The sequence below is a fragment of the Onychostruthus taczanowskii genome, unplaced genomic scaffold (genome assembly GCF_017590055.1).
Source record: "Onychostruthus taczanowskii isolate IOZ18803 unplaced genomic scaffold, ASM1759005v1 scaffold226, whole genome shotgun sequence".
NCBI lineage: Eukaryota > Metazoa > Chordata > Aves > Passeriformes > Passeridae > Onychostruthus > Onychostruthus taczanowskii.
The window spans coordinates 111,729-125,139 of NW_024499529.1; the positions used below are offsets into that span (position 1 = coordinate 111,729).

Consider the following 13,411-nt stretch of genomic DNA (forward strand, 5'->3'; position numbering starts at 1 on the left):
ACCCCAGGTGGGGTTTGGGTTCCCAGGCCTTGGTGTTTGGCTGCAGGCTCCCTCCAAGCCAGCCCAGCAGGATCCTGCAGCACAGCTCCCAGTCTGACCCACACTGTGAGCAGCTCATCCCTGCCCAGGAGGGCGTGGATGGTGCCTGGAGCACCCCTGCTCCGGGCTGTCCAACCTCTCCTGGGGACATCCCAGAGCTCAGCTGCCACCAGCCCTGACCCACAGCTCCTGGGTGGGGAGAGCCAGAGCCTTGCCAAAACCCAAGGATTTTTCACATGAGGCACTGTGAGCAGCTCCCTGGCTCATCCCTGCCCAGCAGGGCGTGGATGGTGCCTGGAGCATGCCTGCTCCGGGCTGTCCAACCTCCCCTGGGGACATCCCAGAGCTCAGCTGCCACCAGCCCTGACCCACAGCTCCTGGGTGGGGAGAGCCAGAGCCTTGCCAAAACCCAAGGATTTTTCACATGAGAGGGAAAGAAACCCCCCGAGAAACCAACAAAACTTTAGCTCCTTTCCTTCTCTTTTCCTAACACTTCTGATTTGGGGTTTTTGATTAGAAGTCCCTCTCTTCCCCCTGCCCTGAGCTGCCCCTGGGAAACGTCTCCTTGCAAACCTGCCCTCAGCAGAAATCTCCTTTTCTAAAGCTAATTTAAATTGGAAACGTTTTAAGGGGAAATCAGCGTGGCCGGTGATGAACAGAGGGATGCTTAGGTGGGAAAACCTTCACGCTGCAGCCCCAAGGGATGGCTGAGGTAATGCTGGGGGAGAGGAAATAAAACCACATTAAGCGAAGGCCTGAAGGAGGAACAGGAGAGAAAAGAGTTAAAGAAGAGCAGAGAGTCAGGAGTTAACACAAAAATAAGCAAAGCAGGGAAGGGTTACCCAAGGAGAGGCAAAGGGCAGGAGGATGGGGAGAACAGCCTCCTGTTCCAGGCGTTCCCTCGGGGCTGCTCCAGGCTCCCTGCAGAGCCCATCCTATGAGGAACCCCCGTGTGAGCGGATCGCCCTCCTTTCAGTGGGGAAAAGAGGGGAAAGAAGCCTTGGTGGTGAGTAAGATCCCCGGGCTCAGGCTCTTGAGGCCGCAGTGAGGGCACAGAGCGCTCTTTGGACAGCACAGAAATCAATAAATCAATCGAACGCTGCTGCTTCCTTCCCTCACTGGCTGGTGGCTCTGCCAGCTCTCCCAGAGCTGCTGGTTATTTTCAGAGCCCAATCTCTCTGAGGTTGTCTCCTCTCCCCAGGCCGGGCTCTGGCAGGGCTCTGAGGTCCCCATGTGTCCCCAGAGCTGCAGGGGGCACGAGTGGCAGAGGGTCGGGGACTCACCGGCCCCTGGGCCAGGATTCACCGGGATGAGATGCCGGGAAGTGCCACACCGAGGGGTAAATCCTCTCTGGGTGACGGGACGGGCTCAGTGTCGCCTGTCCCCAGTGTCCCCTGGCCCCAGGTCTGTTCCCAAGCTCCGGGGGCAGCAGCGGCTCTCGCAGCGCCTGCAGATGGGGATTTGCCGTCCCTGTTCTCGAGAAACTGAACCAGCGCCAGCAATTAGGAGCAATTAAAGGTAATTTGCAGTTCCCCGGCCAGTGCAAACACTTGCAGCCAGCAATTACAGGCTCTTCTCCCTCCCCAGCCATGGAGGGCTGGTGCTTGATGCTGATTTTCCTGACCCAGTTCAAATTCCTTTGGGCTGTAACCCCAAACTGAGGGAAGCCTCACCGGGATGCCAGCGGGGGGGTGATGGCTGCAAACGCCCCTTTGGCATCGCCGCTGCCTTTCCGATGGGCACCCTGGCACTCACAGAACGCGTTTGCATTCCTGAACTTGCCTGGCTTTCATCCCTGACCTTCCCTGGCTGCAGGGATTCGTGGATTGGTTCATCACCCACCGAGGTGCAGGGATTCAGCAGTGCCCTGGGCTGAGCAGAGCCCTCGGGGCACCGGGGCTGAGGGCAGCTCTGTGAGCAGGACAGGAAAGGGTCCGGGACATCCCTGAGATGGTCAGGAGGATAACGCGGGGCTCCCCTCGTGCCTTGCATGAAAGGATCGCCCCACAGAGGGTACGGTGAGATGGGAGAGAAGCAAACGGGGATGATGCTGGAACGAGAAAGATGCCCACAGGACATCGGGGGAAGGGAAATAACTCTCAGGATTTTGATTTTTTTCCGAAAACCTTTGAAAAAATGTATGCTGATTGTCTGTGGCAGAGATGACCAGGAATTCCTAGTGAAACATGAAGTAATTTTTTGGGGTTTTTTTCCGAAAACCTTTGAGAAAAATGTATGCTGAGTGTCTGTGGCAGAGATGACCAGGAATTCCTAGTGAAAAATGAAGTAATTTTTTGGTTGTGGAGGAGAAAAGGAGCAGGAGTCTGTGGGGAGGCTTTAACAGGCAATGGGGGCAGCAGCGGGGGTGCCTCTGCTCCCAGGATCTGAATTCCCTAAAATATAACCACAAGGAAAGCAGGGAGCTGAGAGCACTCCCAGGTGAGCACCTCGAGCTCGGCTGCTCCAGATGTGAGGAGACCACGTCGCTCTTTGCGAGACAGACCCAAAGTGGCCGAGTGGATGAGGGGACAGCAGCCAAAATCCGGAGTGCAGAAGGAGCATAATTGGAAGGAGGGAACAGGATGGCTCATCCACGCTGAAAGGTCCCAATTAACTGCACCCACTCCAGGAAAAGATCTGGGAGTCAATGAAACATCTGGCTGATTGCAGCGGAGCTCAGAAGAGCCACAAGATGGGAGGCTGTGCTGTGAAAGGGGGAGAGAGAAACTCTGAATTCATATCAGGGCACTATAGAAATCAATAGCACGTCCTCAGCTGAGAGCTGGAGTGAAAGGCACGGAGAGCACCCACGGAAAAGATTCGCAATGCCTTGCCAAGAGACGGTGGAGGGCTGCCAAGCGATGGAAGGTCAGACAGGTGCTCCTCTTCACTGCTCCTCAAAGCCCGGCAACAAAGGGACATTGAGGGCGTTGAAAAGGCAACCTTCTCCAGGATGAAAGGAAACGCTGCTTTGCACCGCACGTAATTAACTCGTAGAACTCCTGCTACGAGACACCATGGCAAGGGCCCAACAGGATTAGATAGGGCTCTGAATGAGAACATCTGTAGTTACATTAGCTGGGATTAATATATATACGGATATAAGCGCTGCCAGGCAGCTCCTCACCGCCTGCAGCCAGGAGATTTCCCCCGGGGCCAGGCTCTGCCCAACTGGCTGCCGTGGGCTTTTACAGCTCTGTCTGGAGCTTCCAGATCAGCCCCTACTTTCTGTACAAACCTGCCGAGGCAGAGCATCGCCCATCCCAGCTTCAGCTCACGTTTGGGGCTAAAAAACACCTGGAAGGATCTTGGGGCCGTGCTCGGGGTAAAAAACCCCGCAGTTTTTCAGTTCAGGTGGTTGAACTTGCTGAGATGGTTCTGCCCCACTGAAGGCTGACAAATAGCACGACAAAAATGCAAATATTTTCGCACCCCCGGTGTTCGGGCGGAGGTATTCCCAGCAGCTAATCCTGCCCCCCACACGTGTGGGGAAAGGTAAACAGAGGGATAAGTCTCCAGGCTCAGCTCTCCTCAACTGTGACCTTTATGGAGAAGGTGCCTGAAAAGATCTGCATTTTTGGAGAATTAGCATCTTCCTGTTTTCGGGGAAGCTGCTTCCTTGGGAGGTTTTTCAGAGTGATGAAAAATCCTTTTGCCTGGACAAGAAAAAAAGGCTGTATTTGCCAAGTTGTCCAGATGTCCTCTTGTCACCCTGGATGTGCCAGGATCACAAACCTCACAGGGCTCCTGATCCAGCTCTGGACTGAGCAGGAACCCAGCAATGCAATAAACTGGGGAAAACCCCTTAATTGGCAATAATCAGTGCTGTAGGCTCCCGTATTCAGAAATCACACTCGGTTTGAAGTACAAATTCAGTCCCAGGTAGCCAATGTGCCTTAGGTGCACATTTATATTTAACCAGGCTTTAAAATGCTTTTCCAGAATCATGGCCAAAAATTGCTTCCCTTTGGTTGCTTCCCTTCTTTCCTCCAAAGACTTCAACAGGAGAAAAAAAAAGTGTGGCTACAGAAAACTTCTGCTGGAAAAAATCGCAACAGACCCAGGTTTGTTGTCAAAATGTCAAAACAAATTCAATTTAAATTCTCCTGTTGCCTCAACAACGCATCCTGATGCAGCAAACATGTCTCACTTAACCTTGTGGTTTAGCATTTAGAGGGTGGTTCTGGCATTATTACTTAAATGATGTTTTTTGTTGTAGAGTTATTTTTTTTCCTGCTCCACTGTCTTTAGGAGCTCAGGTACTTTAAATCCTGCTCCCTCTGAACACATCTTCCCAGGGAAATCAAGGTGTGAGCATTCCTGGAGTGTCCCCCGTCGCTGAAATCCATCCCAGGGGTGACCTTGGAGTGGTCCCAAGGAGGACAGGATGTATTCACAGCTTTTCTTTGGCTCCTGTCTTTAGGGAATCAATTCAAAACAAGCAGAGCTCCTTCCTTTGGATACCCATCCCGGTGATTTGTCCGTGATGAGGGAAGTCTGAGCCGAACCTGTGCACCTGGGCGCTGAGGAGGGGTTTGTGCTGGCTCTGGGACCCTCCCGTGGGGATGGGAGAGCCCACAGGCACTGCCAGAGCATGTCCAGCACGGGCAGCACGTCCTGCAAATCCCATGGATTTATGGGCAAGAGAAGCTGGAATTCGGTGTGCACCCACCCAGTCTGGCCCCAGCTGGTTTGCAAAGCACAAGAAGGGCTGGAAATGTCTCTGTGCTGACTCTGAACACCAATAATGACTTTAAATATTAACCACGAGCTGCTCTGCCGTGAGCTCCTCGGCCTGTCTGCACACTGGGAGCTGCATTTCGCCCTCCAAAGGATCATGTTCGTGCTCAGTGTCCCTCAGCACATTCTCCTGGAGATTTAAAGGTTTCTTGCCAGCAGAACATGAATTTCTCCTTTTATTGGGCAGAGCCAAACAACCTCTGGGTGTCTCCTGCTGTCCCTCCTCCACTTCTCAGGGCTCTCCCGTTTCCCCTCCTGGACTGGCACTCGGGGGAGCCAAGGGCTTTGGTGCCCTGCAGTTTGGGCCAAATTTCACAGATTAGACCTTGGCTTTGTCTTCTCCTTAACAAGGAACAGACGGGGCCACAAAGCCTCCACTGAGCCGGAGTCGCCGCTAATCCGGCGGGGCCTTGGAACCTCAGCAATAAATCCACTTTTTGGGCAGGGGCACTGTGGGCAGCCATTAGTGACACACACAATGGGACAATTATAGCAGCACTCCCCCAAATGCTGGAAAATTCCCTTGTTCCAAAGTTGTTAAAACTTCCACCGAGAGCTCCACTTCCCACGTGATTCCAGCAGGGCTGGAGAAGCTGCCAGGGATGCTGAGATGATGCTCTGGGGTTTCCTTCACCCCACTTTGCTGGGAAGACTCGGGTTTTATCGTGGAGGATGTGATCCCTTTGATTTTTCCATCAAAAATGTCAGCGCTGCAGGGGCAGCTCACGGTGGCCTCATGGCCCTAAAGCAAAGCCCAGCTCCCCCTGCCCTCATGGGAGATGTTGCACGAGGAAGAGTGGGTTTGGAATGCTGTTATTGAAGGGAAAAAAAAAAGAGATGCAAAGTTTTTCTCTTCCTGATGGGTTTTTAGCCTGGCTCTGAAGGAAACGAGGCTCCTACAAGTGCATTCTCCCTCTAATAATAAAAATCAAATCTGGCAGCAGAGCAGAAGTCTCGGAGATAATGAGGTTGCCACAAGGCTCGGGAAAGGAGGCAGTGGGGAAGGTGAGGGAGAAGCTGGAAAAGCTCTGCAGAAAAGGATCCTTTTGGTGTGCACAGCCCTCACTGGACACCAAAGCACCCACATGGGGAGAGTCCCCAGCACCCCAAGAGCAGGGAGAAATCCCAGTGAGAGCTCCTGGGGCACAAATCCCAGCCCCTCATTTGTGATGCTCCGAGAAGCATCTGTTTAACTGGAAAAGAAATCCTTTCCTACCAGAAAAAAAAAAAAAAAAAAACAAACCTTTCCACTTCAGTACACTGAAAACCAGAGTGTGGGGATGAGCAGGGCTGAGCTTGGGTTTAATTCTCAGGATCTGAGAGCCTGAAGCACTTTCCACTCCTGAGAACTGTTCTGAAGCAGGAAATTATCTCCATTATTGGAAAACATTCATGGGGAAGGCAAATTATTCCTTTTCTTTCCTCTGTCTCATGGATATGCAAAGGTCTGGCTGTGCAAGTGAATTTAGCAACTTTTGTCCTTAGTCTGAGACCAGCAATGGAGAGCTGGGGTTTAGTCTGGTTTTATTTTCTTAATAGGGTGCAAATTCCCCTCTATTGTGTCACCACTTCTGACAAACCACATCCCAACCTGCCCTCCAGGATTGCTCCTGGATGTTTCTCTGCTGGAAACCCAAACCCAAACCCCAGTTTGGAAGGTGGCCGGCCCCCAGTTCATCCAGTAAACTCCTGCTGGGCACCAGCATTGCCAGGATGTGATTTTTCAGGAATGCAGGGCCGGCTCTGCTCCGGGAATCAATGCTGTCTACATTTTCCTATTCAGCTGGGCCATCCACATGTCTGCCATGCACTCAGGACTCAGCTGTGAGCTGTGTCTCTCCTCTGAAGGTGCTCAGGTGGTTTCCAGGTGGCAATGGAGATTCCAGCTCCTTCTGAGCAGCCTCCTCCATCTCCTCGCGGATTCAGCAGCGTCCTGCCCTGAATTCCACAACACTGCCACTCTGCCTCACACAGAGGCAGCTGCCTAATTTGATGTGTCTGCTCATCCATCATTAAAATGTGGATTTTAATGGATTTTTAAAAAGCTGGCATGGGCTGGGAGATGCCTTGTGCTGAGCTTGAGTCTCACTTGAACAAAAAAAAATCACTGCTTTTCCATGGTTTCATTCTACAAACTCAGAACAGTAAGAGTTCCAGTAATGCTCATGTCCCTTCTTTTCTCTGGGATCCTTCCAGCCCAGGTGGGTGAATTGTGCAGCTCTGCCCTGGGTAGTGGCAGTGCCATGGAGGAGGTGACACTTGGTGGCACTGGAGCCTCCTGTGCTGCCCAAGGACACTCCCACAGTGACCTGTGAGCACGGAGAGCTCAAAGCTGCATTGCTAGAAACCTTCTCCGATGCTCTGTGTGTGCCTGGGGCTGTGATGACAAGCTGTAGATGCTGAAGCCATAAATCAGCTCTCAGGGCCTGCAATAATATCAATATAAGGAATTATGGGGCCGTGGGGAAGGGTGACTCAGGCACAGCCACTGACAAATGCAGGATGGAAATGCAACTAGAAAATCGTTCTTGTGGCAGTGGAAGAGAATCTCCACAGTCCTGGGAAGAAATTGAAGTCTGTGCTTGGCAGATCAATGCCTGGAAAGTTTGGAATTTCTCCAGGGATGTGATTCCTCAGAGGTGACCAAGCCCTGCCACGAGAGCCCAACCCAAGCTCTGCCAGCACCATGGGCTGGCTCCTGTCTCTTCTCAGCAATAGCTCCAGCTGGAATCCAAAGAGGAGCAAAAGGAGGAAAGGAAGGGAAGGAAGTTTGACCATTTAGGAAATTCCTGGAAAGTATTGCCTTGGAGTTTGCCTTAAAACCACAGCTGAGCTGCACGAGACATGGGCATCAAAATGAGGCAGCTCTGGAGAGGGGAGCATCTCCCTCAGGCTGCACGTCAGCCCCTCCCGAGGTGACCCCAAGGCAGAGCTGTGCTGGTCCCAGCAGAGGCAAGGCTGGGGACAGAGCCCTGAAGGAGCCACCACTGCTGGCCCTGGAGCCCTGGAGCAGGGATCCAGCCAGGCCACCCCAGTGTCTCTGGCATGCTTCACCTGTGAGCCCCACCCAGGCGTGACTGGGGACCGTGGTGACAGGGGACATCTCCAAGGCTGGAGGGATGCTGACCACGACTGGAACCATGGGCAGACTGGTGTCCCTGTGCTGCACCAGGACACCAGCAGTGGGACACCTGTGGTGGCAGTGCCACCATTCTCAGGCTCTGCTCGGTGTCAGTGCCACCATTCTCAGGCTCTGCTCGGTGTCAGTGCCACCATTCTCAGACTCTGCTCAGTGGCAGTGCCACCATTCTCAGGCTCTGCTCAGTGTCAGTGCCACCATTCTCAGACTCTGCTTTGGTGGCAGTGCCACCATCCTCAGACTCTGCTGTCTGCCGTGGGTGTTCCCCCCTCCACCTCCTGTGCCCCAAGTTCCCAGGGGGACCCAGCAGCAGGAGCAGAGAGGATCCATCTCCCCTGGCCCAGCCTCCAGGGAATGAGCTCCCAGCTCTAAGCTGGTCATGCAGCTCCCTCTATAGTCACTGGAGAGAGACAGGGACTGGTGCCACTGTCCCTGTCACCGGGGGGCTGCTCGGCTCCCCCAAAGGCAGAGGGGTTTGGGTTCTGCCTCACTCAATGCCTGCGACCGGGTGGGGAAAAACCCTTTATGTGCACCCATGAAATCAAGGACAGAATGCTGAGCCCGTGGGGACAGCTCTCACCTCCCTCTGCTCCAGCCCAAACTGCCTCCACAATGCAAATGGCAACTCTTGACCCTCAGTGGGTGCAGGCCAGGACGGGCAGGGGGGCTGCGAATGCTTTTTGGGGTTTGCACAAGGCACGAAATCCTGCAGCACAGCTGGGAAGCTCCCCAGGCTGCAGCAGCACCAGACAATGCCATTTCCTCCCAGAACACTGAGCCCTGATGAATGTGACCTCTCCAGGTGCCAAATCCTGCCCCTGCACGAGGGGTTTGTGCTGGCAGCCTCAGCACAAGTGCATTCAGAGCACGTCTCGTTTGTCATCTTTTCATCAAAAAGTGTGCAAAGCCTCTCCCCAAAGCACAGAGCTGTTTTACAGCCAGGCTATAAAACCCTGCAGACTCTCCACTCCAATGGAATTACATTAGTGCCAATAATCTGGCAAATATCAGGAGGGAGTTTAATCAAAAGAACCAACAGCAGGGCCCTGATTTACAGCAGCCCATGACAGAGAGGGGTGGACGAGGGTTTGCAGGACCCAGATGTGGAATTTCACTTGCAACATCATTTGGAGCAGAGGGAAAGCAGAAGGAACTGGAAGCAGGGCTTCAGCGTGCTGGGAGCTCTTGGTGATTTCTCAAAAACCAGGCAGAAAAGAGGAACAATTCATCCTTGTCCGAGTCTGAAAAATGAACATGGAAATTCCTTATACCCCGAGTTTTGTTGCTTCTGGGGCCAGCCCCCACACCAGGGGTGTTCCCAGGACGGGGGTGTGATGTGTCTGCCAGGACAAAGGGCATCCTGCCCTCCTGCCCGCCGGGATGAGCCCAGCCAGCCCCTGGAGGAGGAGCGGCGGCACCACCGGGCTCCTCCAGCCCAGGATCCACAGCTGGGGCAGGGATCAGCTGCAGTCTGAGCTCGGAATGCCAGGAGAGCCCTGGCTTGGTGTCCCAGGGACTGCCTGACCACCCACCCGGAGCAGCCACATCCTCCATGCCCAGCTCCAGCCTGGCAGGCCCTGGCACACACCCAGCATTGCCACTCCGTGCAATATCCCTGCTCCATCTGTCATCAATTCATTGCCTGTGGTTTGCAGCCTCCTTGCCACGGCCTGCCTGGCATGGCTCTGTCCCAGGGCATCTCTGGCCACTGACAACTTCCAGGCTTTTATCGTTTTTGCAAGGAAAGCCCCTGGAAGCAAACAGAGCAAAGCACCTGGCACGGCTGGATCGTTGTTAGCCATCAGGGAAAGCCATCCTTACACCCCAGCTCCTTATGCCTTCACCTGCACTGCTCATCTCAACTTCAGACCTTTAGAAAAGTCTTTTATGTATCAATTATTAAAGGTTTGGCTGTTGAAAACACAAGCAGCCCTGAGCTGGGCAGGGAGTGTTGCCCAGCTCTGCTTTCTGCTCACCTTTTGCTGCCTGAACCTCTCACCCATGCCCTGCAACACGTGCAAAAGTTTGTGGAATTCTCCTTTTCTCCAAGTTAAAAAGATGGAGACATTGTGCAAGCATTTCTGCAATGTCATATTTTGCATAATTACCCAAACCAATAATTTTAAACAATGCAACTCCAGCCTCTTTAATTTGCTGATGTTGGATGTGTTGTGAGCGGAGGCACCTCGTGCATGGGATGGAGTGGGAGATGAGGAATGCAAGGCACAGGAGAGGCAGCCTGGCTGGATGTGTCACTTAGGCTGAATAAATGGAGTTGAATTAATGAAAAAATGCCTCTGGCAGCTCTTTCATGGAGCCTTTGCTGTGAGATCACCAGAGACCTTGCTGGGGTGGGTGAGAGCCACGAGCTCCTCAGCAGCTCCCAAGGAAGCAGGGCTCTCTGAGATGCTTTTATTTAAATTTATTACGTGTGGGACATGATCAGAGTGATGTGATGGATTAAAGAATCAGGTTTTATAGAGGAAAATGTAGGGAAAATATGGTTCTGCTGGGTGCAGGCAGTGATGAGGGAGGTGTCAGGAGCTCAGGATGGTTAATTCCTTAATTTTAACCATGTTCAGTCGAGATGAGGCTCCGGGAGTGTTGGTTTGGTGAGATGGTAAATGAGTGTTGTTACCAATGGAGAGGTGGCTGGAGCTGTTAAATGGAAGGGTTGGGTTTAAACCTGCCTGTTTCCAACAATGATTTCAGCACAAGCCCTGAGAGAGGAGGGAAAACCGGAGGGGACATAAACCCTGCTGTGTGACAGAGCTCGGGAAAAGGAGTTTTCAAAGGGATGCTGCTGCTGCTGAGGGGAACTTCTTTTCACTGCTGTGGTAGGAATGGTGGATTTGCCCCCACAAAACCCCCTCAGGGCTGGGAAATCATGCTGATGGGTGCTGCCTGTGCCCAGCACAGCCACCACAAACCTGATGGGCACAGGTCTGGCACAAACCCAGGAGGATTTAATAGAGAGAATGATCCTGCAAGTGGGGAACTCAGCCTGAAAACCTCCCAGAGGCCAGTGATGTCTTCTCAGTGCTTGCTTGGGGAAACTGAGGCATGGAAAACTCAGAGGTTTCCCACCTGCAGGTGCCACCCAGCCAGGTCTTTGGGCAGGGCTCGGTGCTGTCAGTGACACTGAAGGGCCAGGGGACAGCAAGGAAGCACAGACAGGAGAGGGGAGCAGCTGCCAGAGGTGAGCTGGGAAAAGCAGGAATGGGCACCTGAGAAATATGAAAAAATACCTCATTGGAATTGTTTTTACAAAGTTCAAAAAGGGGGAGTAGGACTGTCTGAAAAAGGAATTTTTTTTCTGCTATGGCAAAAAATGTCTGTTTTCAGGAAGGAAAAAAAAAAAAAAAACCCAAAACAAAAAATTGAAAATGCTGGAGACCCCAAACTTCCCAGCCAAAAATACCAATGTAAAGACAAAAAACTTTCCATTTCTTGTTGAAATGAGTCTTTAGAGAGAAAAGTGCTGAGCATTTCTGTGGGAAACCCCAGCATTTTCTAATCTGGCTTTTGAATGTTTGCTTGATTCCTTTCACTGCACCTCAGGTTCAGGATTCCCATCTCTTCCAGCAGCAGCTGAGAGTGAAAAGGGTTCATTTGCAGGATTTGCTCTTCTTGCTGCTCCCGCCCCAGCTGAATCCCAGCTCGCCTCCACGGCCACACGAGGAAACCTCAAAATACTCTGAGCTCAAAATAAACTCGTTTCCCCTTTTTCTGTTCTCTTCTCGTCCGGAGGAGTGACAAGTTCTGTGCGTGGGCTCAGCTCTGCCTGGAGGGTGGGAGCTGGAGACGGGGCTGGGGGAGGATGATTGAAATTCTACATCTCACCAGTGCCTGGGATTTTGTGTCCCCCTGACCTTGCAGAGTCCAGGTAGGAGCAGATGAAGCACCATTTGTAAGTGCCAAACCCTGAGATAATTTGAAGTCATCCTCAGCAGTGAGGGCTTCTCTTTCCATGGGCTCTTCCTCAGCAGGAGGCTGGGAAGGACAGCAGGGAGAGGTGGTGGCAGGGCATGTGGGTGGCCTTGTCCTCACCGCGAGGCTGCAGAGGTGACGGCAGGGAACGTGGGGGCACAAGAACCCATCCCAAACCAAAAAAAAAGCAATTTCAAAGGGGTTTGGCAGGGGCAGCAGCAGGACGAGCTGGGCGCAGCAGCGGGGAAGGAGGAGCCGGCCATTCCCACCCCCAGCCCTGAGCCCGTACCTTTGCAGGCCTTGCGGTGCGAGATGGGCTTGCTGAGGTCGCGGTAGAAGCCCTCCTTGCAGTAGTGGCAGTGCCTGCCCGCCGTGTTGTGCCGGCAGTTGAGGCACACGCCGCCGCTCTTGCGCCCCGACAGCTTGAACAGCTCCATGTTGAAGCGGCAGCGCCGCGCGTGCAGGTTGCAGTTGCAGGCTGGGGGAGGCAAAGAGGGGACATTGTCACCATCGGTGCCCAAACAGGGAGCTGCCAACCCCTGGGAGCTGCTGCCAACCCCTCTGGGGGTGCCCTGTTGGACAGGGGGGAGGCCCTGGTGGCTCCTCGGGGTGTGGGAAGCCAGCTGCTCACCCACATCCTGAGCTGTGCTGAGAGGGGAGCCCGTTGGTGGGGCCAGTGCCCTCCCAGCTTCTCGGAGGGCAAAACGGGGCTGCAAGGCCACATTTCACTGTCCTGACTTGCGTTAATTATGGTTTTGCCTCCCCCCGATCTCAGGGGGGCTTACAGGGGACTGTGAGGACGGGCCCGTCCGTGGTCAGAGGACAGAGCACACAAACCCCTGTGGCACCTCCAGCTCTGTCACAAGCTCTGTCACTTTCCCCATGGAAGCACCGCTCATCTCCCTTCTCATCCACTCTCACTTTTTGTTGTTACTGCTCAGTGCAAAGGTCCCCAAACTGCTGAGGGACCCCCACTTCCCAGCACCTCAGAACCCCCTCAGTCCCTGTGGGAAGGGCTTTCCATCATCACCTGCCCAAGCTTCCCAGTTTCCCACTCTCCCCACTCCTGACACACACGTTTGAGCTCTGGATACTGTTCCAAGACCTTCAGCCTTCCACACCACAGGCTCTGTCGCTCACCTGCAGCCCTGGCCATGCTGATAATTCCTCATTTCTGCCCCTGCATCCCCCTATCCCACCTGGGACAGGCCCGGCCTGACACCCAGTTAGCCAAATTCCAAAAGGTGCCCCCCTGCTTTGGTTGCTGCGACTGAGCTGTCCAATTCCTCCACCATATGCAGCCTAAAGTCAACACCGGGCCTATTTTAGCAGGGGGCCTTTGCAAAGGACAACTTCGGCACTTCAAAAGCTCGACCCCTCGCCCGCCTCTCCCCAGAGCTGTCACGGGGCCATCAGGATGCAGTTGCTGGGGCTCTGTGCTTTGCTGAGAATTTTATAGCTTGTTTTCTTTTCCCGTGGCTTTTATTTGCTCTTCACCCCGGAACAATGCAGCTGTGCCATGCCAGCCCACAGCTGGGCCCCTCGCCTCGGCACGGAGGTGTC

General features: G+C 53.6%; 1 protein-coding gene across 2 annotated transcripts in view; it reads right to left on the reverse strand.

Moving 5' to 3' along the window:
• NTN1 (netrin 1) overlaps window positions 1-13,411 on the reverse strand; it is a 78,838-nt gene that overhangs the window by 20,500 nt on the left and 44,927 nt on the right. For both annotated transcript variants that reach the window (XM_041405203.1, XM_041405202.1), the window contains exon 2: window positions 12,138-12,326. In XM_041405203.1, coding sequence (XP_041261137.1) covers window positions 12,138-12,326 — 189 coding nt within the window. The remainder of the gene's footprint in view (window positions 1-12,137; window positions 12,327-13,411) is intronic.